Genomic DNA, 3,066 nt, shown 5'->3' on the forward strand with positions numbered 1-3,066 from the left:
CAACGTCCCTCCGCCCATCCTTCCGTCCCTCTAGGTCTCCCGTTCCTCTCTCCATCTGTACCTGCATTCCCTCCGGCCTGGAAGGGTCAGCATCCCCGGTGTGCCTGGTGTCTGTGGTCTGAGTTTAGCCGCCAGGCGCTCCGTGGTGGCACCTGGGAGGCTGCAGAGGCACCGGTGGGAGAGCGACAGCGGAGCGGAGGCGCAGAGGGGGCGAGCCCTGGGAGGGAGAGAAGGCCTGGACGCTGCCCCGCCCGGTGTTTCGCGGGACGGGGGTCTCCACCCAGCCCGGGGGAGGACGCATATTGCCGGGGTGGGGGCGGGGGATAGCTGGTGGTCAGGCGGGGGTGTGGTGGCGGTAAGAAAGAGAGCTCTGCCCGGGCTGCTCCCAGAGGCGGCCAGGTGGCTGCCCGCAAACGCGCGCGTGCGCGGCGGACGGCCCACCTGCTGGTACCTGGGCCGGCTCCGGCTCCGGGTTCCCCGGAACGCCCGGGAAAGAATGGCAGTTCTCTGTTGTGCAGAGTCTCTCACCGGGCCAAGACCTAGAAGGCAAGAATCCCAGGCAGGTCAGCCCGGAGGGAAGACACGCCCCTCCTTGCCAGGCCTCCAAGAGAAAAGATGGGGGACTCGCTCAGGTTGCCGTCGGGTTTTCACCCTCGTGGTTTACAGACCACACATCCCCAGGCCAGGCCGACAGCCCCGACCACAGAGGAGCCACAGTCAGGACGACTGAAGCGTGATTTTGGATCCACGTCCCTCGGCCCTCTGCAAGGGGGCCAGTCGCTCACGTCTCTCCGGCTCCCCGAAAGGCTGACCATGTTGACTGTTTGCTTCCGGAGCCCTGCGGGCACCCAGACACCTCCAGGGAAGGGTGGCAGACCAGCATCCTGTCTTCGCCCTCCTTGCCAGCCTCCAAACACAGCAGACTCCCCACATTGCAGGACACGGGAATCCATCGTCAGGCCACCACGCCGGGGACGTATCTCGTCTCTGGGGTTTCGCTCTGGTCTTCGACCTGGAAATGAACGGGAGCCACACACCTGCGTGTGTGAGACTGTCGCGGCAACGGCAACGCCAACAGGCATTGGGTGTCTTTACGGAGAGGGGGCCTGGGAAACTCAAGACTCACCCAGAGGTTCGGTTCCACACTCCACTCCACCCTTCCGGGCTGGTTTCTCCCTGCTGAAGACGCGTGTGAGCACAGGGAGCGGCTTCCATTACCCATGGGATTCCTGCAGAGGTCCGGAGAGCCAGCCCCCGCCCGAAACCCACGCCCCTCACCCCTTCCCCCTCTCCCCATTCCGCTTCGTCTCTCTGGCCTCCGGCCCCACCCCCCGCACCCCCCCACGCCCCAGGCCTCAATGCCCTGGGGTCCCTCGGAGGGCGAGGGTGGCCTGTCCCAGGGCTCAGCGGCAGGCAAGAAGGGGTGGAGCCTGCCTGCCTGTGGGCCCTCATAAAAGCCGCTGGCTGTCTGCGCCGGCCTCCCGGCTGGACCTGAACGCAGTGCGCAGGCCGGCTGGGGAGCAGGGGAGCCCTCCGGCCTCTCTCAGCCCGGGTCTGTCCATGAAATTCCGGCTGGGGCTCCCCGCGATGGCTCTCCCAACACCTTCGGACAGCAGTCTCCCTGCGGAAGCCCGAGGACGAGGATGGCGCAGGAGACTCGTCTGGACCCCGAGACAAAGCGAGGCCCTGCGAGCCTGCTTTGAGCGGAACCCGTACCCGGGCATCGCCACCAGAGAACGGCAGGCCCAGGCCATCATCGTTCCGGAGCCCAGGGTCCAGATTTGGTTTCAGAATGAGAGGTCACGCCAGCTGAGGCAGCACCGGCGGGAATCTCAGCCCTGGCTGGGGAAACACGGCCAACGAGAAGGCAGGCAAAAGCGGACCCACGTCAACCCAGCCCAGACCGCCCTGCTGATCCGATCCTTTGAGAAGGATCGCTTTCCTGGCATCGCCACCAGGGAAGGACTGGGCAGAGAGACGGGCCTCCCGGAGTCCAGGATTCACATCTGGTTTCAGAACAGAAGGGCCAGGCACCCAGTACAGGGTGGCAGGGCACCGGTGCACACAGGCGGCCTGCGCAAGGCGGTCCCCGGCGGGTGTCACCCTGGTCCCTGGTCGGTCGCCCCGGCAGGCGTGGATTTCGCCTACGCCCCACTGGCTCCCCCAGAAGGGGTGCTCTCCCACCCTCATACGCCTCGGTGGCCTCCGCACCCACCAAGCAAATGCCCGGAGGACGTGGACCCACAGCGCGACGGCCTGCCGGGCCCTGGCGCGGTGGGACAGCCAGGCCCCGCTCAAGCTGGGCCACAGGGCTGAGGTGTGCTTTTGCCACCCACGTCCCAGGGCAGTCTGTGGTGTGGCTGGGGCCAGGGGCCCCAGGGGGCCGAGGCGACGTTGGAACCACGAGCCAGGGCAGCTCCACCTGCCCAGCCCGCGCCCCCGGAGCTCTCTGCGCGGCCAGAGCAGATGCAAGCCATCCGGGCACCCTCCCCACCGCCCCAGGAGCCCGGGCGCTGGTCTGCACTCCCCACCGGCCTGCTGCTGGATGAGTTCCTGGTGTGCCCAGAGATTCTGCAGCAGGCGCAACCTTTCCTAGAAACCGAGGCCCCGGGGGAGTTGAAGGACTTGGAAGAGCCCGCCTGGCTGGAACCACCCCTCAGCGAGGAAGAATACCGGACTCTGCTAGAGGAGCTTTAGGACGCGGGGTGGGGAAGAGGTCGGGGCAGGGCGATGGCCTCTCTTTCGCGGGGAACCCCGGGCTGGGCAAGGAGGGGCGTGTCTTCCCTCCGGGCTGACCCGCCTGGGATTCCTGCCTTCTAGGTATGGGCCCGGTGAGAGACTCCGCACATCGGAGAACTGCCATTCTTTCCCGGGCGTCCCGGGGATCCTGGAGCCGGAGGCGGCCCAGGTACCAGCAGGTGGGCCGTCTGCCGCGCACGCGCGGGTTTGCCGGCAGCCACCTGGCCTCCTCTGGGAGCAGCCCGGGCAGAGCTCTCTTTCTTACCGCCACCACACCCCCGCCTGACCACCAGCTACGCCCCGCCCCAACCCCGGCAATATGCGTCC

The 3,066-nt window shown here is 67.2% G+C and overlaps 1 protein-coding gene across 1 annotated transcript; it reads left to right on the forward strand.

Moving 5' to 3' along the window:
- Positions 1-1,530: 1,530 nt before the first annotated feature.
- LOC116464340 (double homeobox protein 4-like protein 4) lies at positions 1,531-2,697 on the forward strand. Its single transcript, XM_032147597.1, is given in 1 exon segment — positions 1,531-2,697. A coding segment is annotated over 1 exon segment (1,137 nt). The 5' UTR covers positions 1,531-1,560.
- Positions 2,698-3,066: the final 369 nt, after the last annotated feature.

Source organism: Hylobates moloch, unplaced genomic scaffold, assembly GCF_009828535.3.
Source record: "Hylobates moloch isolate HMO894 unplaced genomic scaffold, HMol_V3 SCAFFOLD_446, whole genome shotgun sequence".
Taxonomy (NCBI): Eukaryota; Metazoa; Chordata; class Mammalia; order Primates; family Hylobatidae; genus Hylobates; species Hylobates moloch.